Source organism: Malaclemys terrapin, chromosome 9 (genome assembly GCF_027887155.1).
Source record: "Malaclemys terrapin pileata isolate rMalTer1 chromosome 9, rMalTer1.hap1, whole genome shotgun sequence".
Taxonomy (NCBI): Eukaryota; Metazoa; Chordata; order Testudines; family Emydidae; genus Malaclemys; species Malaclemys terrapin.
The window spans coordinates 102,791,219-102,816,047 of NC_071513.1; the positions used below are offsets into that span (position 1 = coordinate 102,791,219).

The following is a 24,829-nucleotide window of genomic DNA, read 5'->3' on the forward strand; positions in this document are numbered from 1 at the left end:
AGCACCGTGCGCTCACAAAGCTGGGGTGCGCTCCTGGTCCTCCCCCTTGCTGTGGATTTCCACTGGGCTACCGGTCATTAACTGAATTGTCCACTAGGTGTCACTAATGCTCAGCAAAAAGATCACTCCAAGGTTCTGTCTACACTGCAATTAAGAACCTGCAAAGACTTGGGCTTGGGGGGGCTTAAGCAAAGAGGTGGTTTAGCTGCAGCATAGATGTTCATGCTCAGGCTGGGGTCCAGGCTCTAGGACCCTGCGAGGTGGGAGGCTCCCAGACCTTGGCCTGCAGCCCGCAGGTGTCTGTCTGCAGTGTAGACACACCCTCAGAGCCGGGCCCAGATTGCAGGCCCTGCTTCGAGACCTGGCCAAAAACGCAGCCCACGCTAGGGTCACACGGGAAACCCTCTGGGCATTTAGCTCAAATCCATTTCCTTTAGCATCCTGACCCCTGTCTGTGCACTCACTGGCGGGAGCCAGTCTTTGGAGGAGGGAAAAAGAAGTTACAAAAACAGGAGGTGAGAGGATGGCAGAATTGCGAGGTGAATTTGGGTCTAGAACAAACCAGGGACACTGGAGCTATGTCTACACTGCAGCCTGGGGTGTGACCGACGGCTTGTGCAGATGGACCTGGCTAGCTCACTACAAACAGCAGTACAAGCCCAGGACGTACTCGCTCGCGAAGGCCAAGCCGCGGCGTCCTCGTGGCTATGTACCGTGAGCAGGTCTGCACGAGGTGCCATTCGCACCCCCGGCTGCAGTGTAGACAGCCCTGGGGAGGTAGAGCCGGTTAATCGCAGAGCAGGGAGCTTTCCCTCCCCCCCTGCACACCTCCCTCACGCTGGGAGTGACCGATAAGGCGTTGCCACAAGAGACACATGGGCAGATTTTCAGAAGTGCTGGGGGAGCAAGGAACTCCTTTCCCTGGGTCTCCTGCAGCTCACTCTCTGAAGCCCTTTGAAAACCCCGGCCCCAGTTTTGATGCCTGTCAGTGACAGAGGCAGTTCTAGAGGCTCAGACCGATGTGGGTAGAGGCGGCCCAGGCTTCAAGGCAATAAACATGACGGGGTGAGGAAGGCGCTTGTAGCCCCCGGCCCACAACAGGGCACAACGGGCCAGGTGCACTATGGGTTTTCTTTGTGTTCCTCTGAAGCGCTTTGTCATGCTTGGGGCAGGAGGGACCTGAGGAACCACTGAGACGATCCAGTACAACAAATCCTCTTCTAGGGTGACAGTCCCCTCTGGGGAGAGCCCAGAAGGAGGGCTATGCACCAGGCCAGTCCCATTCAAGGACGAGTCCCAGGACTTGACTGGTGCATATGTGATGGCTGCCACCTTGGCCCAACCCAGGGGTCCAGCTGGTGCATGGGTGACTGGGTGGTGGTGGTGGCTTGTGAGATACCGGAGGTCAGCCTGGATTATCTGGTGGTCCCGTCTGTCCTTACACTCTACGACTTGCAGAACAAAGCGCACGAGTCTCTACAGCTTGAGGCAAAGAGCCCAGCTCTGTAACAGACTGACCCCCTCAGACCAGGCACTGCAGGGGACATAAATCACACCAGCTAGTGGGTTACACAGAGACCTGGCACTTGCCCTGTCACCCTCTAAGTGGAGGTTTCAGTATAACCACGATCTGCCCAGCCCTCCACCCCCCCAGTGTCGTAATAGGCAGCTCCCAAACATGGCCGAATTTATCAGCGCAAGCCCCTCTGAGGCAGGACAGGGGACTGTCCCCACTGTGCAGATGGGACCTGGGGCCCAGAGAAGTGAAGGTCACACAGTTCAATCCAGATCTCCTGACTCCCAGTCCAGGCCTTCTACAATGCATTTATTGCATTCATTGGGGGTGGGGGAGAAGGGTTCGTTTTGCGTGGGGGACGCTGGTTGATCCCAAAAGTCCCTTTCCATCTCTAACCCTATGCTCTGTACATCATGACAGTATCCAAGGCCCTGAAGATGGGTTCCACCCAGCTATGGAAACATCCCCTGGTTCCGAGGCAGACACAACACCTCTGCCTAGGCAGGCATCTTTGTGGCTAGGCAGAGGGGCCTCTTTGCTGCACATGACGGAGCTCCCTGGTTTTCCACTAGCTCCCCGCTGTACCCCCCGTGCCATTCGTGACTGTCTCTGCTCCTGTCACGATGAAAGAACTCACCAGCTCTCTGTAAAGTGGGTCCAAAGTGAACCAGAGGGCCACAGCGCACCGCTGGCCTTTGGTGACTGCTTTGACCCCGTGGGGGTTCTCCCCGCCGGACGAGAAGCTGATCATGCGCCCACACTTTGGCTTGATAGAAGCCTGTAAAAAAAAAAAAACCAAGTAAAACATTGCAAACACAACCAGCATTTAGACTCATGGCAAAGAACCAGCCTACTGCAGATCTCTTGTGTTGCCCTGGATTCCCATCAGTTCAGGCCCTTGACTTTAATGGATCTCTCTGGATAGCTCCAGGATACTCAAAAACTTAGTGCCAAGATGGGCATTTAGCTCCAGAAGAAGGGCTCCATCCTGTTGCAGAGGAATAACCCAGAAAAGATGATGCAGTGTGCAAAGTCTGTGCAAAATTCAGTGCAACACACTCCATCATTGCAAACCAGCGGTGCTCAAACTAGGTCATAATTAGATGTTCCTTCAGTGAGATCAGGTTGACCATCACACTCTGACTGCATACATTTCTACAGTGAGGGTAACTGCTCCAATGGTTAATTTACCAAGGATCACGGTGGATTTTCCATCACTGACCATTTTTAATCAAGGCGGGATGTTTTTCTAAAAGACCTGCTCTGGGAATTATTTTGGGGCAGTTCTCTGGCCTGTGCTATACAGGGGTCAGACAAAGGTTCCTTCTAGCCTTGGAAACCAGGAATCTATGAAACACGAGCAATGTTCCTCTTCTCCCTCTTTTGGAGCCATACGTAATCTCTGATGGGGCCAGATAATATTCCGAGATGGCTGAAGCGGGCTTTGGAATAACTTATGGCTTGTGGCTAGCTATAGAAACAACATATAAAGCAAACCTGACCCTGATGCTGCTACAATCTAGCCTGGCTGAATTCACGCTGATTCACTGCAACGGCTCTGCAAGGGGGCCTGGCAAGCCCCCAGGAAGCAGGGCCCTGCCTGATGTCCTGCAGCGGGTGTGGTGACTTTAAACTGCCTGCTTCAGCCTGGTCCACATGGCTCAATGTGGGAGCAGTTCTAGAATCAGCAAAATGACCAGCTGGGATAATACCCCTCCCCGCTTTCTGCAGAGTCACTCCTAATACAGGGTAATCTTCAGTGCTGGAATACAAAAGACTCCTGAATTTCAGGACAATTGGCCCCGGTCAATCGATCTGATTTCCCTTGCAGCCTGTGCGGCTGTGGAGCTCCTGCAATATCCGGGCTGAATGAACACACCAAAGGGGTGACGAGCACTTTTGAAAACAGACATTTCTCTAAAGGCCTGGCACTGGACTCCTCATTCCAAAAGTGCCTTTCAAACAGAGAACTGGGCAGTTGATATTTCATACATAAGAACATAAGAACGCCCAGACTGGGTCAGACCAAGGGTCCATCTAGCCCAGTATCTTGTCTGCCAACAGTGGCCAATGCCAGGTGCCCCAGAGGGAATGAACAGAGCAGAGAATCAAGTGATCCATCCCCTGTCGCCCATCCCCAGCCTCTGGCAAACAGAGGCAAGGGACACCGTCCCTGCCCATCCTGGCTAATAGCCATTGATGGATCTGTCCTCCATGAATTACAGGCAGTCCTCGACTTTACGACGTTCGACTTAAGACATTTCTGAATTGACACTCTGATTTAACTTACGACAATTGGTTTTGACTTTAGGACATTCGGTCCCGAGTGGAGTGGAGTGGATTGTGGTTCCGAATTACAACATTTCGACTTACAACGCAATTTTCAGGAACCAATTGTGTCGTAAGTCCGAAGACTGCCTGAATCTAGTTCTTTTTTGAACCATGTTATAGTCTTGGCCTTCACAACATCTTCTGGCAAAGAGTTCCACGGGTGGACTGTGCGTTGTGTGAAAACATTACCAGGTACTTCCTTTTGTTTGTTTTAAACCTGCTGCCTATTAATTTCATTTGGTGACCCCGAGTTCTTGTGTTATTAGAAGGAGTAAATAACACTTCCTCATTTACTTTCTCCACACCAGTCATGATTTTATAGACCTCTATCATATCCCCCTTAGCCGTCTCTTTTCCAAGCTGAAAAGTCCCAGTCTTATTAATCTTGCTTCATATGGAAGCCGTTCCATACCCCTAATCATTTTTGTTGCCCTTTTCTGAACATTTTCCAATTCCAATATATCTTTTTTGAGGTGGGGTGACCACATCTGCACGCAGTATTCAAGATGTGGGCGTAGCATGGATTTATCTAGAGGCAATATGATCTTTTGTCTTATTATCTGTCCCTTTCTTAATGATTCCCAACATTCTGTTCGCTTTTTTGACTGCCGCTGCACACTGAGTGGATGTTTTCAGAGAACTCTCCACAATGACTCCAAGATCTCTCTCTTGAGTAGTAACAGCTAATTTAGACCCCATCATTGTACATCTATAGTTGGGATTATACATAACCAATGTGCATTACTTTGCATTTATCAACACTGAACTGAATTCAAAGGACTCATAGCAAGCACAAATTCTGTCTTTAAATGAAGGTGGCTGGAGAGTGGAGGAGACAAGGATGGGGACACACAATCTAACTGTGCACTGTGATTGGCTTATTTTTTTAACAGGATATCACTTGTATCATTCTAGGTGAGTTAACAGGAGTGTCGTATGTAAGACATTGGAGGTAATTGTCCTGCTCTACTCAGCACTGATGAGGCCTCTGCTGGAGTACTGTGCCCAATGCGAGGTGCCACATTTGAGGGAAGATGTGGACAGACTGGAAAGAGGCCAGAGGAGAGCAACAAAAATGATCCAAGGTTTAGAAAACCTGAACTATGAGGAAAGTTTAAAAGACGGGGCATGTTTAGTGTGGAGACGAGCAGACCAAGAGGGGACTTGATAACAGTCTTCAGATGTGTGAGAGGCTGTTCTAAAAAGAACAGGGATCACACGTTCTCTATGTCCACTGAAGAGAGGATCAGAAGCAATGGGTTTAATGTGCAGCATGGGAGATGTAGGTTAGACATTAGGAAGAACTTTCTAACTCTCAGAGGAGTTGAGCTCTGGAAAGGCTCCCCAGGGAGGTTGTGGAATCCCTGTCACTGGAGGCTTTTAAGAACAGGGTGAACAGGGATGGTCTAGGTTTTCTTGGTCCTCCCGCAGCGCAGGGGGCCAGATTTGATGACCTTACTTTTCTATGACACAGTGTTGTTGAAGCCATGTTGGTCTTGGGATATTAGAGAGACAAGGTGGGGGAGATCATATCTTTTATTGGACCAACTTCTGTTGGCGAGAGAGGCAAAGTTTTGTACCTCACCCACCTTGTCTTGCTTGCTTCAAATTTGACCACTAGGGGGTGCAGAAGCTCAGTCAATTGGGCAACCACACGAAGTAGGATCCTCGGCCAGCCTGCCAGGTTTTTTTAAATAAACTTTGTGTCTTAGTCTAAACCTTTTACTTAATGGATCAGAGATTCCAAAACTCTCTGCAGAAGTCAGGAATCCTGAGTGATTGTAGGCGCACGGGATGCCAGCAGCAAGGTTACGACACGGCTTTAGTAGGGAAAGTAACAAATACTTTCCTCGTGGATTGTATTTTCTAAATGGACAACCAACCTAATTCTCAATCAGAGAGGGACAATCCCCTCTCATTGATATATTTTGCTTTCCACAACCAAATCTCTGTCCAACTTCTCATGAGTGATGTACCTGAGTATTCAGATTCTAATATCTAAACTGTATTGTTAAATCTATTCACCTAAATGTGGGTTATTGCGGATTACTACTCTACTTTTAAAAACAAACTTTGTATTTGTGGATAATCTAAGCACTATGCCCAGATGTACAGACACTCTGTTCCCAACCTATGTATTATATAATTTTTTTAACATTAGATTTAATAAAAATTTAAAATTTGCTTCCACTTGTATCTCCCATGACTAGGGTGACCAGATGTCCCGATTTTATAGGGACAGTCACGATTTTTGGGTCTTTTTCTTATATAGGCTCCTATTGCCCCCCCCCCCCCCCCCGACCCTCTGTCCTGATTTTTCACACTTGCTGTCTGGTCACCCTACTCATGACAGAGGAACAGAAATTGCTTGTTAGCTTAATTCGGTAGCAATAAAAACCCTCCCGCCGGTTAAGGCTGTCCTCATTGGCCGTTGTAGAGAGAGGGTGACTGTGGGCCACACTGAAGACCTCACACTCTGGGTAGCCTTGTTCTGCAGCATTAGGATGGTGAATGTCTTTTCAGATTACACCTAGAATGGATTCTAGTCTAAGGTTACCGAGGCTAGGGATGTGACTGTTTTATGAAGGGGCCCCCTCGTCTGAGGTCATAGCTGAAGTCATCTGAAAAGCCCTGGCTGTCCACGGCCCCAGCTGTAGCCCTTTAACTAGATCCCAGCATGTGTTACCCTTTTCACTCCTGAGGGCCCAATCCTGCTGCCACTGAAATCACTGAGTGTTTTTCCATTGCCTCCAAGGAGACCAGGGTCAGTTTTGTTCAGCAACAGCGGCATGTATCTTTCCCGCACTCCGCCCTGCTGTCTCTCTGTGTGACTCAGCTTGGAAAGGAAGTTAACAAGCATCTTCCCGAGTGGCTCGACCAATCCTGGCTCGCTGACACACCCTAGCAGAGAGCGGAAGAGCTCTGTGAACACGTCCCAGGGAATGGAGTTAGCAGCTTGACATTTGTGCTGCCTTATGAACAGGTTCCCTCTAGACCATCACTGGGTGGCCAAAGAAGAAGGCTGTTTGTCAGGACACCTGGGTTCTCTTTTTAGGCCTGATGCTAACCCGCTGCACAGCCTTGGGCAAGCTGCATCACCTCTCCGTGCCTCGGTTTCTCCATCTGTAAACTGGGGTAATCACCATCGCAATCCTCCTCACCAAGGCATGAGACTTATCTAATATTTCTCAAGGGCTTCGAGCTCTTCCGATGGAAAGCACTGCTGAAGATCAGCGTCATCATCAGACCGTCCATTTCGTCTAACTCCTTTGCCATCAAATGTTGGCTGATGGGAAAAAGCAGTAGACCAGCTCTGTTTACGGCACTGCTCAGCGTTAAGTGTAGGGAACAAGAACTCTAAGGGCCCAATCCCTCAAAAGGGTATTCAGGTGCCGAATTCCCACTGAACTCCTAAATACTTTTGAGGAGTTGAACCAAAGTCCCACGCACCATGGGCGGTTCATAGTGTTGGACACTTGAGAGACAAGATAGGCAGGACCAGCCTCCGGTTCAGGAACTCCCATGGGGCCTCCTCTCCCCTGGTACAAAACCTGGCGCTCTGGAGGAACGGACTAGGAAGGAAAACAACATGGATCTCCTCAGCCAACCCACTGACATCGGCTTTGCCAGCCAAGGCGGTTTACTCACAGTAACAGTTTTGGCATCCATCTCCGTGAATATAAACTCCCCGCCTTCGAAATCCGTGTTCATGTACAGCAGGGCGCTGGGGGAAGAACGACAAGACCCCGGTGAGGCTGGCTGGCTGCCCCGGGCGGGAGGGGAGGGGCTCACAGTGGACATTAACAAACACAGGATTTGCCCGTGGGCCAGTGGGAAGAAGAATGCTCACCACTCTCCCAGGCCCCACTCCGCCTGCCAGGGAAAGGCTCCCACTGACGTCAATGGGAGGTGGCTGGGCCCACAGGATTTCAGGGTCCCGCCTGTCCTGTGGTGCTAGCAGGGGCAGGTATGTGGGGGATGGAGATGGGGTGGGGGTGGGTAATCTCCCCTCTGGGTTGTATCTAAGCCCAGCAGGGATGCACCTCCGTCCTTCCTGGCATGGATGTGCTGACCATCTCCCCAGACTGGCCAGCCTTGCGAGGTGGGTGAAACAGCCTAGAATACCATGGGGCTGCCGCAGCCAACCGCTGCCTGGACCTTGGCCCCAATTCCTCCTAAACCCACGACCGTACCATGGTCTGGAGCCTGCCTCCTCAGCCCATCGCTGGCTGGGATCTACCTGCTCTAGGGCGGCCGACCTTTACCAGGCATCGGCGCCAAAGCGGGCTCTCGTGGTCACGCCCCACCGACCTGGTGCCCAGCGAGGAACATGCCCGCTCTGTTTCCCCTGGCCTGGCACCTGCATCTGGCACACGGCATCCCAGCCCCGCGTTCCTACCTGTAATCCCGGAAGGTGTAGGCCGGGGGCTCCTTCCAGCACTCGCTGGCCTCGGGATCCAGCAGGCAGTTGTCAGCATGGATGGGATGGCTCAGGTCATTCCTTTTCTCCTGCTGGCCTAGGCAGTACCACGCGGGGGAGAGGAAGAGGTGAGATGAGTGTGACAGGGTCTCCGAGCTCAGCTCCCCACAGTGGCCTTTGCACTTGGGAGGGGTCTCGCTGCCAGCAAAAATGCAAAGACCGCGGGCGAAGAGGGGGACTACAGGGAGCCCGGAGACGAAGAACTGACACCTGCCTTGCGCCCACCGCAGCAAGGCGGGAAACACCGTGGGTCAGATGGAACAGACATGCCAATCTGGGGTGACTGAGAGCAAGCGGGGGGCACTGAGACAGAGAAGGGAAGGAGGAGAGGCAGATGAGAGATGAAGAACGAAAGAACGAACAAACTCATGGCCCCTGCAGGTGGCTTCCTCCAGGGAGGACGTGGGGGAGGCATCTCTGAGGCAGGAGACAGTACAAACAGTGCCGTTCCCTCCCTCCGGACTGTTTCGTTAGCACTGAGCCACCAGGCCGGCCCCTGCCCCCCTTACCCGGCAGGGCGGTGCGGCACACCATGTGCGTGTAGGAGAAGTAAAGGGTGGAGTTCAACCGGAAGTAGGACTCCACAATCCTGCGGGCCTTCTCGCTGACGTCGTAGAACAGGCGGGCACTCTTGAGTGGGACGCGCCCCTCGTAGCCGAACTGCAGGGCAAGCACATGCCAGAGTGAGCACTGGCTGCCCAGAGGGGGGCAGAGCACCCCCCAAGCCCCGGAGAGAGGGGCAAATCGCACCTTGAGAGCTTTGAGGACGGTGGCCCCTTCAAACTTCTCGTTGGGGGTGTGGGGTGAGCTTTTCCCGCGATAGCCATCTCCAGCCAGCATGATCCCCTGGAAGAAAAGACATGAGCAGAGGTCAGAGGGCAGGGACATCGGTTATCCTGAGCAGAAACCCCCAAATCCGGTTTATCCTGCTCTGCCCACCCAAAATATCTAACCCTCACCAATAAGAAATACTGATGGAATTAGGTGAGTTCCCTTCTGCTTTGGTCACCGTCAGTGGCAATGGCTAAGGGCCGATTGCAACACCGTTACTGGTTGAGATGACAATTGAGCCGCCATGGCTCTGTGACAGCCCAGAGAGATTCAGGAGTGCAAGGCTGTGTTTTTAGCTCAGCTACAACTTTGCTTTCGGGCAAGCCGCTCCACCACGGTGCCTCAGTTTCCCCCTCTCTAAAATGGGGATAATGGTCCTTATCTCCTCTGCAAAGTCCTTGGAGCTCTCTGGGTTGAAGGCACTATGTACAAGCTGGGTAGTATTGTTCGAGAACACAGCTCAAATTTTGCTAAAGAAGCAAAATGGAAAATTATCCTCGCAACTCATGAACTTTCCTTAAATGTCATCCAGTTTTTTTAAAATGAAAATATCTGCTGTGGGATTCAAGGCTCCCCGCCAAAGTCTTGTTGAACTCAAAGCTTACGGCCCTGTGTGCAGAGAGAAACCGGGAGAAAATGATAGAGAGCTAGCGAAAATGGCCCGCTGCTATCACTGTCCCCTCTGAGTGAAATGCAAAAAGTAAACAAACTGCACCCCTCGGGGAAACGCGAATGAGATGATTCAACTCACTTCAGGGGCTACCTGGAACCCAGGCAAAGGGATTATTTGGGGTGGGCTATTCCCTAACTGGGTCTTCTTATGTAACTGGCAAACACAGTGGGCCAGATCCCGAGCTGATGTCTATCAGCGCTGCAGCATGGGCCGGCAGTGGGGCTGGAGAGGACTGCAGACGGCCCTTTGATATGCTCCCCTAGTGCATGGATCACACCGTTTTGTTGCAGAAGCCAACCTCTGACCCTGGATACACCCACGCAACTCCCAGAGACCTCGTTAGCGGTTACGTGCGTGTGGGAGGCTGGAATTTGGAGACACGTTCTTTGTGTTTGCTGGGGGCCTTGTGCAGTTAGGCAAAACCAGACAATTACACCCTCTGCACATGACTCCCCCGGCCCAGACCCTCTGCCCACGTGGCTCCTCTGCAACCAACAACCCCCCGTCCCTGCCCTTCCACCCAGCAGCCCCCCTCCCCGGCATCTCAGATGCTCACATTGGCCACTCTGCGCAGCTCCTGGCACTCCTCCTCCGAGATGACGTTATCCAGTAGCACTCGCTGCGTGCCGTTCAGCTGCTGGGAGTTATAGATGAACTGCACGTCGCTGTAGAGCAGAGACCCGCCTAACAGAAAGACAGATACAAAACAACCCTGAACACGACACCTCTTCACTGGCTTGTCAGTCACACGGAGGCACCAGGCCAGCTGAGATCACCCTGGTGGCGTTCCAGAGGCCTGGCTTCACAGCCGTGTAACAGAGAGCAGGATCTGGCCTGGCGTCAATAACAAAGACACAGAGGTGAAATCCACTCACTGCGAGAGTGCCAGAGATTCCCACTTTCTCATCAGGCTCTTTGGCAACGCACGGGCCAGACTCTAAAACGCTGCACAGAGACGCAGCGGGGCCCCGGACACCAGCGAACTGGCTTTTTTGCAGAGCAACTGATAGAACCAATTCCTATTTTAAGTCGACCCTAAATTTCCACTGCATTCGTTCTGTACGAGCCTTTTTGTCTTTGGCTCAAGGCACCGGCCCCTGGAATCGTCGTCAGCATTTTTTCGGTCTTCTTTTTCCTCTGTGGCTGCTGGGAGCGAGCTGCATTATTCCTGCCTAATGCTGCTGACAGGAGCTTTCATTGAGGGCCAATCTGCGGTCATGGAGCGGATCTGCCCCCCACCCCACCCCACGCAGGGCTCCTGGGAGACCAGGAAGCTGTGGAAGTGGCAGTTCTGTGCCGCTGGGGACCACTCCATTGTGCTGCTCCCAGTAGCCTCACCCCTCCAGTTTGCTGAACCCTTATCTTGTCTCTTGTTTTCTACGTTCTAAGCTCCTTGGCGCAGGGATGGTCTCACGATGCGTGCACAGCAGCTCGCACGAAAGGGCCTGGCTTCCCAAACGGGGCCTCCAGGCGCTAGCGCATCACAAATCATTCCTAGACCTAAGGCCCCATTACTGGAGGGGTCATTCCTAAAGGCCCTGGGAAGGACTGCTGCCATCACAGGCAGCTCGAACACCAATGTTCCGCCCCCTCCTCGTAGGCCTACAGCAGCCGATTCGGCCTGGCCGCCCTTCCGTCACGCCAGAGAGGCGGCCGGGCCAAACTGCAGTGAGCAGCATTGCAACTTGGCCCGCAGGGTCACAATGCCGCTCAAATTGTCCTGACAGAGGAGCCAGACCTGCTGCCTAGTTTATCTATTGCTAGAAGAGCCCCTGGCTAGATTCGCTCTATGAAGGTAGGCCTGCACCTCCCTCTCCCATCATGCTCTGGGGCAGACCCCATTTTCCAGGCCTGCAAGCTCATAGGGGCACTAAAGTTATTTCAGGCCAGCAAAACTTCATCCCGGTGTCCTGGCGCTGCAGCCGTCCAAGATGCAGTATGCTTTGGCTACAGGAAAGCTGTCAAACACCAGCTGAAGAGACATTGCATGTTTTACTGGGCATGGGGACGCACACAGTGGTTTCCTGTGGTATTCCCTGGAGATTCCAGCCAAGACCCCTTTTTTGAGGAAGGATTTTAAATAATCAATTCATATCTGTTCACAATGGGTAATATCTTGGGTTGGTTTTGAGGTCCTCTTGAAATCTACCAGGCAATGTATTGTCCCGATAGCATGGAGATAATGCCGTCTTCACTTGGCACAAGTCTGCCTTGGGCCAGCATTCCATACTGCAGATTGGGGTCAGGACAGGTTTTTTTGTCCTGGGTTTGTACAGCGCCTAGCTCCTAGGAGCTAGGGTATTACAAATAAATACGAGGCAGTTGGTGAATCGGACACGTACCTTGCAGGGAGTGGGGAAGTGATTAGCTATTTGGCTCACACGCTCGCTCTCCTGCGCATGGACACGGGATGAGGCCGCCCTCATCCAAACAGAAAAACAAGACAATGAAAACAAAGTCTGTGTGTTTCGAAAACTAAATCCTTAACCAGATGTTTCTCTGGGGGTGGGGGGGTGAAATGCTTCGGCGCCACGGGAAACAGAACTGCTGTTGGAAAGCTGCAATGAAAAGCAGCACTCCTCTCGAAATGTGGCACGATGGAGCATTTCTATTAAATCCTCCTTTCTTTGTCAACTGCAGCACATTGCTGGTTTGGAAGGGCCCCAGGCCAACGGAGGAGACACGGTAGTGAGTTGAGATCCCATCGCTCGCTGAGGAATGATCTGCAAAGAAGATTTAGGTTTCTTGGACAGGGAGCATCCCTCACAATCCGTTCTGTCGCTTGATGATAATATTTATTATAAACACGCACGTATCAGAAAGAGAGTCCTGGATCCAAACCTCACACACTCGGGGCACTAGCCGATTGGGCTCTGAACTTCCTGGATCAGGTTCGTCTCTTATACATACACAATACATTGGGCTAAGGAAGTTTTTGTTCCTGCTTCCTTCTGGATTTGCTTTCAGTAGCTCCCCATTGCTGGCAGAAGATCAACTTCAGTAACCAGGATGGAGCTGTTAAAAAGTGAACCACAAATATCCAGCAAGCTGACATGGACGTGCTGCACGTCCCCGCCAGGGAAAGGAGGGTGACTGCTACGTTGCAAACATGAAACTTCATTTTCCTTCTGTTTGTAGGTGTTGATCTACCTGGCACCTGCGCTGTGCCGGGTCCCAGCATGCACGGTGCTGGTGAGCTCTCCCGTGCAAACGGGGAAGTGCTAGGGCGTTGCTCACGGCTAGACTGTCTTTACAAAACCGAAGGATTTGCCCTGGCCTTGCACTGTTCACGTGGAGGTCTCCAAACACTTTACAGACATCCACCGAGCCTCTCACTGGGAAGCAGCAGCATCTCTACTTAGAGGATGGGCAAACGCAGGCCCAAAGGGGTTAACTGGCCCCATGCAGCAGTGAATGGAACCCAGGAGCTCTGACTTGCAGTCCTCTGAATGTAACCAGGACCAGCAGACAGTGCTGAAAGCGATCTGTCCTTGTCATCCTCATCTCATCTAACTCCGGGCATCCCAGTGGTTATGAGATTTCCCAGACAGGCCCATATAAGCCACTAAACAGCTGACCGAGGGCTCAATTCTGTTTGCTTCACCCAAGCGAACAATCCAGTGGAAGCTAACAGGACTCCTTCTGGGAGTAAAGCGAACAAGATCTGGGGCCTGATCCACTGACCACAAATCAGCGGGGAGTCAGACCAACGGTCCCAAGCAGTGAAAAGATCAAGGGATTAGGAACAGAGCCTATTACTAATCCCCACCCTACGCCATTCAGGAATGGAGCTCTAATGGTTGTCCCTTCGGGAGGCTTTTCATTTTTGGCGATATTTTTGTAATTCCAGTCATCCGCTGGGGAAAGCCACGAATGACGCCAACTGTATGTTACGGTTACAACAGATCATTTGCAGCCAAAAATAAAAAAGACGCCGTATTCGTTCTGACAGCTCACATGTGCTGCAAGATTCATTCTGAATCAATCCTCTGGCCAGCTTTGTGAACAAACGGGGGCGGCCAACCCAAAGGAGTTTGGCATCAGAGTTTGGAGGCAAAACCCAAGTACTCAAATCCTGAGGAGACACCAAAACCTTCTGAGGATCAGCTGTTTGGAGAACCAGCAGCTCCATTCCTGCAAAGCCCAGCAGCTCTAGCCCTGTGGAGCCACTACGCTTTGCAGCAATGCAGCTCCACGTCATGTTCAGGACTGGAGAAACCCTGCACACACCCCACAGGCAATGAAACCGGCAGCTTCTGGAATAATGCTAACGCTGGGAGTTCGGCTAACTTTGGCCATCCTCATCCCTTCCCTGCTCTGCTTCGTGCCCTCTCCAGGCTCAGAGGACACAACCAATCTTTGGTTAAACCTGAATTTGAGTGAATCAAGGTTTGCCTGTAACTTCAAAGCCAGGTGAACCCTTAGCTCAAAACAAATATGGTCTTTGCATCCCGAGTGCCTGTTCCATGTGGCCAGGGCTGGCGCGAGGATGGCAGGAGGTGGCTTGGTGCGTGGAGAAGCTGAAGCTGCCGTCCCTTTCCTCCAGGTGCTCTGGGAGCCCATCCTCAAGCGCAGTATTTTCTGGAGAGGCTCGTGATGCGCTGGCTGGCTTTGGCGTCCTGCAACATTGGGATGTTTATCCTGGCAGAGAGGAGCCCAGTGTGGGTCGAGATCAAAGAACAAAAAAGCCTGAAGGAACAGAAGGCCTTACAAATGTGTTTTGGTTCCTTACAGCCGGTTTGCACTGAGCTGACCCAGCCAACTTGCAGCAGCCGCCGTGGGTGCTGTAGTGCGAACACTGCATCCTTGTATCACACCTTAGGTATGTACTTGGATCCTCCAGCTTTCCGGGCCTGTGGTTACAACTGCAGCGGGATCAAGGGGAAACCTAACATCACACACACACATAGTGACGGTGCTAATGATTTGTTTGGCCTCCCGTGTGTCCCGAGACTTTATATGCTCATGAAAAGAGGGGCTCCGATATCTAAGGCAGTACGTGCGTCAACACAAGCTGGAATGGAACAGGGCAACAAGATCACTGGCATTTTCTTGGGCTAAATCTAGACACCCAGGGGGCCAGATTCTGATCTAAATGACACACGTGGGAATCTGCAGCAAGTCCACTGAGCTCAATGAAATGATGCCTATGCAAAGCCAGGATGGGAAAGAATCAGGTCCCAAATGTGGCATGGACAGAGTCTGTCACAAAGGGTTTTATGGGCAAATCTCTGAAAGGAATGAAAAATAAAACCCATTTTTCAGAGAGTGATTTTTCAGATTTTTTACAAACAAAAAACCAATCCTTTCTCCTTATGTCCCCCTTTTCTTCTCCCCTTTTTTCACTGGAAACAGGGAAAATAAAAAAGAAATTAAAAGGTGGGGGGAGACAGAAACTGAAAGTCTTTTAGTTTTGGTGTGTGGTTTTTTTTACTGAAAACTTGGAGAATTTCAGCTAAAGTGAAAATTTCCCACAAAAAATTAAAGAAAGAAAAAACAAACCCAAAAGGATTCGACTAAAAAAATCCCAATTAGCTTTTGTACCAGGCAGCTTACTCGAGAGCTCTCAAGTACCAGGCTTTCCGACATTGCCTGTGCTGTGCGAGAGCAATATATGGATCGTTTACCGCGAAAGTGGGCCAAACGCAGCCCCCGGAGGGACATGCAGCGTGGTCCAAGACTGCGGGGCCACTCAACTCAGGAGGGAGTGTTTGTTGCTGCTGAGAGTTGTGCCTTGATATTAAAGCCGACGGTGGCCGTGATGTGCTTCGTTGCACGCAAACTGGGCACAGCCGCTGATGATCTGAACAAGTAGCTGATGTGGCCCTGGCAAGTGCAAATGTTAGTTTCCCCCAGTGTTGGTCACACCGTGTTATTCATGCTCTGCATCGTTTTTGACTGCCGCTGCTGACCATGATTTCCAAAGGGAGCAATGGCCAGGATTACCCAGGAAGCATTGCAAGATCTGGTTACAGTGACAGCCACAGGGCAGAACCCTCCCCTCCCCCATCCAAAGAGCAGAGCAAAGGTCCTCATATTTGACGTGATTTTTCTCTCCCGCCCAAGCAAGGTGGAGCCAGCTCAGTGGTGGAGACAGGAGATCTGCTATGGCTGGCTTGCTGTCAGGCTGCCTTGTAGCGAAGGAATGGCTTTGGAGTTTGGCAAGAGCGTGCCTGATTTCAAAATCATCCTAGGGAAAAGCTCAACTGTTAGTATTATAGTTGGTGGCTATTCTCTCTGGCTGGGAAACAATTACTGAACCAGCTGAAAACTGACAGATAAATGTGCCTACCAGGCGTTAGAAGGAAATAACTTGAACCAAGCCAAGCTATGAAATTGCAAGCAAGGAGAACAAGTCAGCAGTGCTTACTGGAGTTGGAGGCTAGGCCTAGGACTACTAGCAATGGGGTGGGGGCTAGGAATTCCCCAAAAGTCTAACGCTTCACGGTCACTCAATGTGCGACTTTGGGCGACAGGGAAATACTCCCCTCCCGGGGTATCGCGTGAGGATTAATGGCCGGACCACGTTTGGAAGGTGAAAGGCACCCCAGAGCACTAAGGGTATAGAGTGCTCAGGGTCAGTATAAATCACAACACGGGAACGGCCATTTCCGAGCCACACCAAATCCAGTCTCCCATCTCCCAATTCTGAGCTCAGTGGAGAATGCTCAGCAGTGTGGAGAGTTAGGCCCTATTTGCAGGGCATCATTAAGTCCCTCACTTTGGCACCGTCACACCGAGTTGTAACAAACAGAACTGCAACTCCCACAGCCGACACCCGGATGTGACTTGGTGGCTTCATCCCCTCTATGGACAGAACACATGTCTTCATTGCTCCCAGAAAGCCTCTGGTTTGGGTGGAGATCCCTTGCACAGACTTACCCTCCCGCAGCTCTCGATCCATTTTGGGTGCAGGTTTCTTTCCTACAGACAGGGCGGGACCATCTGCCAGCTCACTGTTAACACCCGAGGGGACTCTGAGGAGCAGGAGAGAAGAGGAAAAGCCACGAGGTTTCAGTGGTTTCAGATTCTGGGAATGCTGCTTTTTTTGCAGCCGTCAGAAGATCAGGACAAGAAATACATTGGAAAGGAAAGGTGGCGATGTTCAATACAGAGTAGGCATTTTGGGGGCCCAACCTGAGACACCTTCAAAAAAAGAGACCTGAATTTTTTTGGCAGGGCAAGGTCCTGCACTTGCTGAAAATTGGACCTCTTTACAGTGTCTGGGCCCCTAAAATCATGAGTCACTGAAAACATTGGCCTCAGTGTTTGTACGCTGGTTGCATGGTCTTGACCAGGCTGGAACCAGTGGCCTGCAAAACGTTTGGGAACACGTCTAAACCGGTACCACCAGAAACTAGTACTTGAGGAAAAGAATAGCATGGCAGACATGCTTAATAGTGCTGTCCTATAACAGCACAGCTCCTAACCAACCACGGGATTGCCACTGGGGTGATGGGTCACAATCCACGTGAACTGCCTTTTTAAAAAAAAAACAAACAAACCCAAACCTTTGGGGTAGTATTCTGTGCTTTTGAAAGGTGTCATATTCACACCAAAGAGACTGAAGCTCCCCAGAGCAGGTTCCTTAGGTTTATGGGCAGTAGCTGTGCATGCCACAATGCCTCACCCATGGAGTTTATCTGTGACCCAGAGGCACTGCAGAGACACATGTGCAGCCCCACCCCTGCTCTGTGCTCTCTGAGCCCGTCAGGTCTCACAAGCTAAACGCACTAGGTCCATCGTTATGGCGGAGACCTCCCAGGAACACCTACGTGCTGCAGGAAGGCTACGAGTGCTTCCACAGGTGGTGCTCTCCCCTCTGAAGGAGTCCGGAGCCCACGGCCCAGCATGGTGCACGGAGGTGAGGTGCTAGGCTTTGAATGAGATGAGAGCGTCTCAGAACCGTGTGTTCTAAGAGCAGAATGTTCTCCGCACTCACACACAGCACTAGGGATCAGGAGATCTGGGTTCTAGCTCTTGGCTGGTTGGGTAGCCTTGGTCAAGTCACTTGGGCACTCCGTGCCTCAGTTTCCCCATCAGTAAAACCTGGCTGACACCATTTCCCTACTAGAAAAGGGTGCTGGGAGGTTTAATTCATTAATGTTTACAAGACACAAACCACGATGGGTGCTACAGAAAGGTCTGTAACTAGATTGAAAAGGGACCCATCGTTTCTGCTGAGTTACTGTGCTTGCTGGGACATTTGGAGTTCAGGACTGGAAACACCAGGTACCGCTCCAGCTCTCTTCAGCAAACAGACTGTTCTCTCGATCGCAGCAGCGTCCCTTTTAAAACCCGGTGTTGATTCCTGCGTAACCCTAAATTCAGAAAACAAGGTTGTGCCTTTGGTCAGTGACTTACCTGTGCTCGTCCTGACGGGCGCCGGAGCTGCTCCAGTAACTCTGCAATGAGAGAGGGGGGTCGGGTTCTTTACACGGAACCAAAGTGACTCACGAAAACAATTCGGGAGGAAAAACAGAACATTTGAGTTTTTAAACACTGGAGATGGGAATGTAGAAAAAACGGGTTCCTGGGAATGTGCAGGTGATGTCTGTGCTGGTATGTCCCAGGTAGCACGTTTACACACCCTTTCTGTGACATTCTCCATGGACTGTAGTGGTCTCTCTCTCTTACACACACACACACACACACACACACACACACACGCTTTTCTCCATCCAGCTATGCCAAAACGCATGCAGTGGTGCTTGTGTCGCATCTTGCTGATCTCTGCAGGAAGGGCAAGCAACAAACCAGACGATGTTAGCAGCTCTGACATACTCCACAACACCCTAGAGATGGGGCCAAGATGTCTTTGGTTCTGAACTTGAGTATTCCCCAAGTCGAGCTGTGTTCAGAGTCCAGGTATTACAGAGACAAGCCACGCTATGAAGTCTACCTCCACATTCAAACTTCTCCAGACTGTGAGAGGGTCCAGATCCTCCTATCTCTATCAGGACCATTCTGCCCTCATGGGTTAGGGAAAGGTGCACAGGTCACAGTGTCAGCAAATGGCACAAAGTCCAGGTAACAGCCATGGCATTGGTTCTCCTGAAGAAAGGCTGAGGCAGAAGGGAAAGGAGCAAAGAATCCAAGTGCATATTTCACTCGGCACTTCCACATGGGTGGAGTCATGGGTGCATGGCTTTGGAGCACTGTCGCAGTCCAGTGGCATTCAGGATGTTCTCTAATCTGCAAATCCATTACTTCAGCTGCTTACAAAGGATGTTCCAATGGCTAACACACTGGCCTGGGGTCCACGTTCAATTCTCTGCTCTGCCACAGCCTTCCCTTGTGCCCTTGGGCAAGTTACTTTGCCGCTCTGTGCCTGCCTCAGTTTCCCCAACAGCAAAACATGGCTAACATGACTTCCCAGTAGACAAGAATGCTGGGAGGTTTAATTCATTAATTGCGTGCTTCATGGATGACAAAACCACAATGAGGGTCACAAAAAACTAGATTGAGAAGGGGCCCATATTAAAGAATGTGAGACAGCCACCTACTACAGTGATGGGGGTCTAACAGGTGAGGTCCGTCTCTTTTACACACTGGTAACACCTATATGGCTTGTCAGGCTAATAAATTCTTCTGGCCTTAAACGGACATTGATAGACTGCTCTGAGACATACCGTACCCCTCACCTCACACGCTTGGCCTTGCTAATGGGGACAGAAAACCGGACCGAAACCAAGCGGCAAAGTTTGGAACTAACAAACTGTAATGGCCAGGAAGAGCTACATGTTGTTACCGGCTCAGTGTATACGAATCCCAGGCCAGTTGCTCCCATCTGCAAGAGGTCAGATTCCAGCTTATGACGCCTCAGAAACTTGGCAGCTTCCTGCAACAGCCGAGGGAAGGGAGAAGGAAGCGTTAGGCTGGTCAGGGCATGAGCCTCTGATTCAGGATTCCTGCGTGACCTCGGGCAAAGCACCGAGGCTACAAGCGCAGACACTTGCTGCAGTGATGGAAGGGGTTTTCCGTCGCTGTAGGAGCCGCCGAGAGGCAGTACCGAGGAAGAATTCTTCCATCGACCAAACGGCGTCTACTCTGGGGTTTAGGTCGGCTGAACCATGTCTCTCAGGGGTGTGAATTTTTCATACCCCTAAGCAAAGGAGCTAGGTCAACCTAAATTTTAGGTGTAGACCAGGCCTCAGGTTCTCTGTCCCCCTCCTTCCCCTTGGCACACGGGTATAACAGCCCTGCCCTACTGCACAGGGCTGTTGTGAGGATAAATTCCTTACCCATTGTGAGGCACTAGGGAAATGGGAGCCAGATAAGCATCTAAGATACATCCAGCTCGGGCAGGATGACACATCTCTCAGGGCTGTGACGGGAACATTCTCCAGCATGGGAAAGGTACCCACGACGGGAAAATTATCGCTACAAAGACATTTCCTCCAGTGGTGACTCAATAAGTCCTGTTTCGTCATCTGACCCAAGGCTAGTCCCCACCCCACCTACTGCAAAGCTGTTCCCTGCAGAACAGTTTGAAGTGCTTTGCCCAGTCTAGCTTTAAATGACTCAAGCGATAAGACTGGCTTTCACCACTTCCCCAGCTGACTAACAGCCGTCAATGTCTGGCGTTCTCCTGGTGCTCCTTACCCTATTTCATCACACTGCTCCTACTCCTGTCCTCCTAAACAATCCCTCTCCCTCCTTGGGCCGTACACATACATGGGCATCACATCCGCCCTGCTTGGCTGTCATTTGGCTAAAAACGGTCACATCAGCCACTGGCATTAATCCTGATTTACACCGATGTGACCGAGAGAACCACCTGGCCCTTAGTCCTTTAACCTTTCCTCAGAATCGGTGACAGTACGAGGAGATTGCCAAATTACTGCATCGATTGAGCTACTTCCAAACAACGCTTCAGTTGTGGTGCCGGGCAGGGTCATTTCAATACATTTATACTCACCTTTCTGGGTTTGATGGTCTCCGGTTCCATAGTCTCTTCCAAAAGGCTCTTGTAATAATCCACGTTCTCCATGACAGCTTCATCGTCCGGGTGGAACAGGAGGTAGGACTTGGCACATTCCAGGGCTTTCACGTACTCGCCAACTGCAAGGGAGCAGAGCAGAGGTTGGGGACGGCATGGGGATTACCTGGCATCCAGGGGACTCAGGTGTGACAGGTGCATTGCAGCGCACTAGGAGCAGAGGTAAGAAAGAAGCCAGCCAGAGACAGAATGATGAGACTTTTCACTCAGACAGACTTTCACTTTATGGTCCCCAGGCTCATGACAGACATTTATGTATCAGCTCCACCACAGCCTTCTGCAATAGCTCTGTCTTATACTCTCAATTTTACATAGAGGGAAACTGAGGCACGGAAAAGTTGTGTGACTTTTCCGAGGCCACCCAGCAAATCAGGGACAGAGCTAGGACAGAAGCCCGGAATCAGCAGCAGACCCCAATCCCCGAGAGAAAATAAGGGGGATGGAATTCAGTGAATATGAGAAATGAGCAACCTTCCAGTTTTAAGTATGATTTATGATTCTCATGTTGTATTGCCATATTTGCTTATTTTCCCCTTCTCGGGCTCTTAGTATATTCCTCTCTAGGACACTGTAATTGTGGGTGCTTTTAATAAACAAACAGACCATTGTCTTATCCTACATGTTGTTTTACTATCGACAATAAGCACAAGTCATTACTTTTATGGTCTTGCCAATGTTTGCGGTTTCGTTGCGACTCTCGCAATCTTTGGTGTTTATTTAGGTTACTACACGAGATTCTCAGTTCACCTTTCGTTAAAAGAGAAGTTTATAGCCCTAGTGGTTGCAGTGAAAAGCTCACAAACATGAACTCCAAAGGCTCGAAACCAGAAAGCCAATGAAAAGATCCCAAAATGTATCATTAAAAAAAGAATCTCGTGATTGTTAAGCCAATCTCAGGAGTTTGTGGTGGTTGGTTGTGAGCAAATGAGTCTGGGAATGCTGTTTTTTAGACAAGCACTTAGAGCCAGACTTTTTAAAGCTTATTTAGGGGCCTAAAGACACAGATAAGCCCATAGTGGGATTTTCAACAGCGCGTTGGCATCTAACTCCCCTACCCAGTGCCTATTCAGGCATCTAAATACCTTTAAAAATCTGGCCCTTCACTCTTTGCACTTCATTCAGCTTGGAGAGTAACACTAGACAGGGCTTTTCCACTCTCTGTTTCTAACCGGATTTATTTTCTGGTTCTCATGCTCTCATAGACTAATGTCAGATGGGACCATCGTGATGATCTATTCTAGTCTGACCTCCTCCACAACGCAGCCCACAGAACCTCACCCACTCCTGAAATAGACCCCAACCTCTGGCTGAGACACTGAAGTGCACAAGTCATGGTTTAAAGACTTCAAGTTTCAGAGAATCCACCATTTGCACTAGTTTAAACCTGCAAGTGACCCACACCCCAGGCTGCAGAGGAAGGTGAAACCACCCCCAGGATCTCTGCCAATCTGACCAGGGGAAAATTTCTTTCCAGACCCCAAATATGGCGATTGGTTAGACCCTGAACATGTGGGCAAGACCCATCAGGCAGATACCTGGGAAAGAATTCTCTGCAGTAACTCAGAGACTGCCCCATCTGTTGTCCCATCTCCAGCAGTTGAGTATTTTTGTTACTGGCAGTCGCCAATGGGTCAGATGCCATTAGGCAATCTCGTCATACCATCCCCTCCATAAACTTATCAACCTGAGTCTTGAAGCCAGTTAGTTTTTTTTTGCTCCCACTGCTCCCCTTGGGAGGCTGTTCCAGAACTTCACTCCTCTGATGGTTAGAAACCTTTGTCTAATTTTGAGCCTAAACTTGTTGATGGCCAGTTTACCTCCATTTGTTCTTGTGCCCACCTTGGCGCTTAACTTAAATAAATCCTCTCCGTCCCTGGTATTTATCCCTCTGATGTATTTATCGAGAGCGATCAGATCTCCCTTCTGCCTTCATTTGGTTAGGCTAAACAAGCCAAGCTCCTTAAGTCTCCTTTCATAAGCTACCCAGTGCCATTACGTTGGGATGGCACACCCCCTAGAGGAGAATATTTAAATCCCCAAATAAAACAGTCTCCACTAACCCAAAGAGTAACAAAACCAAGCAAGGGCTGCTAGAAATGGAGAAGCCCAGCTTTACCTCTGTAATAGGCAAACTGCAAGTAGTCGTAATGGAGGGGAAGGTAGTTCTCGATGGGTGATAAACGCCCGGGACGGGTGGCAAGTTCTCGGACACACTCATGTTGACACACCAGGATCTGCATGTAGTGATCTGCAAGGGAAAGAGAGACATGACAATGTCTGTGCTCGGAAGGGTGATGATCAGCTCTTGAGACGAGCTCAGCTGGGTTTATGGAGACCAACTTTCATGTCACAAGTAGATCAAAGACACAGGGGCCCCCATCCTGTAAGCTGCCGAGTATATCCGGAGAAGCCAGTGGGACATAAGGGTGCTCAGCAAGTTATAGGAACACATTGTCCATGCCCAATATCTGGGACTTCTGCCATGTTCCTTTCTAACAGGACCCTTAACTAAACTCGGGGATTGAGCATCTTGCAAGCACATACTCTGCAGACACAACTTGGATGCAGGTGTCTGATGTTTTACTCCATGTCCATTTCCAAGGATGTTAATTTTGCACACGTGGTGAGGAGAGACTGTACTGGAAAAGCTACGATTTCTGTCTAAAGCCACAGCAAAGCTACCTCGACGTACAATAGGCCTCTTGAGAGATCTTTGCAATGGGAATTAACTGAAGTTGTCGGATTCTGAGGGTCAAAACGAAGTTGAGGGACACCAAGAAAGAGATCAAAGGAACTTGAGATGTGAAAGACTTATGAAGTCATCTAGCCCATCGGGTGAGGAATAGGGTAAGATTGCTCCCTACTGCATATTTTCCAGTGGTTTGTTCAATCTGTTTTTAAATGTGTTTTGCAACAAGGTTTCCACTGCTTCCTTCTGGAGACTAATCTACAAAGTAACAGGATCTATTAGAAAGTTCTGGCAGATACGCAGCCTATAATTTCCTGTGTTCAATTTCATCCCTTGACAACGAAATATACTCCTGTTGGAGAACTCTTTCAAAAGACTCTAAGAACTGGATTTTTGATCCTTTTTCTATTGCAACAGCATAATGCACAATAGGGGGCACATACCAGCTGAGTGACATTCTGGTATGTGTCAGAATGTGTCAGCTGAGTGACAATACTGCTGAAGTCAGGTTGGGAAGTTCAGTGCGAACACTCAAGCTAAACTGGCCGGAATGTGGACTGCTAATATTAAGGGGGGAAATGCTATCGGCAGACGACCTCTGTTCATCGCTTCTTAAAGACGACAAATTTCTCCGGTTAATTTAACGGACTAGCAAGCATCTGCCATAAACAAGATTTCTAATTAGTGAAAGCATACAGTACATGTGCTGTGTCAGCTGTAGCATTTATAAGCCAAAGCGGACATCTGATTCCACTTTGGGACCTTTTCTGCAATGTACTTACAAATTGACTTTGCTTGCTGCGTCTCTGCATACAATTAAAATCTTTAAGGAACAAACATGGGTTTGAAATAAAACATGCGCTCCGCTACCAGAGCGCTCCCCCAAGCTGCCAGAACGCCGGCTTTCGGAATTTGCATTGAAATCAAGTGGAAACTCAAAACAGTCCCCGTTTTGCTCTGGGGATTCAAAGAACTGTTAGCGTGAGTGGACATTTGATTTTCCATACACACTCAGAGAGTGGGGGAGGGGGAAGCTAAACTTTAAATCTATTGGGAGCATCCTAGATCTGAAGGTTGGCAGCAGATCCTAATATCAATCATTACTGACATATAGTGCTTCCCCTCAATGCTCTCAAAGCGTCCTTCAAAATTTTACAGGCTACAGTGCAGGAATCATTACCCACCATTGAAATGCAGCCATCTCTGCATCGTCAACAGCCCACAGCAGCACTACAAAGTAGTCAGGATAGGAAATGAAACACTGTTTTGGAGAAACTTAAAACTGTTTTCTCAATAGCATCAGAATT

General features: G+C 50.1%; 1 protein-coding gene across 2 annotated transcripts in view; it reads right to left on the minus strand.

Annotated features, from left to right (window-relative positions):
• Positions 1–24,829, minus strand: part of P3H2 (prolyl 3-hydroxylase 2) — a 108,638-nt gene that overhangs the window by 840 nt on the left and 82,969 nt on the right. For both annotated transcript variants that reach the window (XM_054040227.1, XM_054040228.1), the window contains exons 4-14: positions 22,950–23,081; positions 20,753–20,895; positions 19,583–19,672; positions 18,196–18,236; positions 16,714–16,808; positions 10,388–10,515; positions 9,078–9,173; positions 8,837–8,987; positions 8,247–8,364; positions 7,496–7,571; positions 2,154–2,294 (exon numbers count right to left, since the gene is read on the minus strand). In XM_054040227.1, the coding sequence (XP_053896202.1) occupies positions 2,154–2,294; positions 7,496–7,571; positions 8,247–8,364; positions 8,837–8,987; positions 9,078–9,173; positions 10,388–10,515; positions 16,714–16,808; positions 18,196–18,236; positions 19,583–19,672; positions 20,753–20,895; positions 22,950–23,081 (1,211 nt within the window). The remainder of the gene's footprint in view (positions 1–2,153; positions 2,295–7,495; positions 7,572–8,246; positions 8,365–8,836; positions 8,988–9,077; positions 9,174–10,387; positions 10,516–16,713; positions 16,809–18,195; positions 18,237–19,582; positions 19,673–20,752; positions 20,896–22,949; positions 23,082–24,829) is intronic.